This window comes from Papilio xuthus, unplaced genomic scaffold (assembly GCF_000836235.2).
Source record: "Papilio xuthus unplaced genomic scaffold, Pxut_1.1 DF826284.1, whole genome shotgun sequence".
Lineage (NCBI taxonomy): Eukaryota > Metazoa > Arthropoda > Insecta > Lepidoptera > Papilionidae > Papilio > Papilio xuthus.
Window position 1 is genome coordinate 11,419 of NW_013532365.1, and position 1,142 is coordinate 12,560.

Here is a 1,142-nt window from a genome sequence, read left to right on the forward strand (position 1 = left end):
TCCCTTAAGCTGAGTTAACGGACTTGTTTGTGCCCAAGCCCGAAGGCTAAGGTAAATAAGACTACTAGTGTTGTATTGTAATAGTTTTTCTCCATACATATGTTCATTAGTGACGTCACAAATTTCATTATTGAGTTCCCATTTAATATATGAACGATTTTCTTCCGAATAATCAGCAATTTCCAACTTTTGTAATATACGTATCTGCGATTGTAAATATTGATTAAGGCAGATATTCAAATGTTGTGTGAATACAAAATAAATATTTATTTTATTATATTACATATTAAATTGTATGATAGGGATCAACTTTTTTAAATATTTGTATGAAGTTGGTTTTTATATGTATTTAATAAATTCATCTTTAGATTAATGAGGAAATAAATGTTGTAAATTAAATAAATTTTAGTTGAATAATTGTTTTTTTTGATAACACCATACACAATTTCAAAAGTTAGACAAGCAATAATTGTTATCGGTGAATTTCATAATATTTTTTTTTAAATAAAACACTGGAGTTCATATTAATTTTTATTTAAACAATAATCGGTGGGCGACATTAATTTGAACTTATATTTAAGCAGTGATTATAACTTTTTAAAGGAATTTACAATAAATAAAATTTATATTTAAACAAAATAACAACACAAATCTTTCCTCGCATTCTAGAAGTAACCAATACCATCTCCTTTGTTACAAAAATATTTGATATTGCTTCCTCTATTTTATAATTATTACACCGAGTCTAGGAAGAGATGTATGCATGTGAAGGAGGAGAACTTCACAGAGAGAACTGGTAGAGACGATGTTTGTGCGGGTGCTTGGCGCAGGGCCCGTGCGCGAGCGTGCTGCCGCAGCACGACCAGTGCCGCGCGCCCGGCCACCCCGCGTGCCCGTGTCCGCATCCTGACACATATCAATATTAACTGTGGAATTCCACTGCCGAAACACTTGAAAAAAGATATTGTTCCTTCTCTCTTGTTTTAGGCTTAAACCCCCTAGAGTTTAAGCCCATCGTCCAGCAGCTTGTGCCATATTTACCTTTGTATCCGCCGGGCATGGTGGCGCCGCAGCCGCAGCGCACGTCGCGCCGCCCGCCGCTCGAGCAGAAGGTGCAGCAGTGGAACTGACCAGCGTGCGAC

General features: G+C 36.5%; 1 protein-coding gene across 1 annotated transcript in view; it reads right to left on the reverse strand.

The window, feature by feature from the left end:
* Nucleotides 1-661: 661 nt before the first annotated feature.
* The window catches only part of LOC106123044 (uncharacterized), a gene marked incomplete at its 5' end in the record, with an annotated part of 4,033 nt that continues 3,552 nt past the window's right edge, over nt 662-1,142 (reverse strand). The window contains 2 exons of the mRNA XM_013319181.1: nt 662-906; nt 1,042-1,141. Coding sequence (XP_013174635.1) covers nt 782-906; nt 1,042-1,141 — 225 coding nt within the window. The remainder of the gene's footprint in view (nt 907-1,041; nt 1,142) is intronic.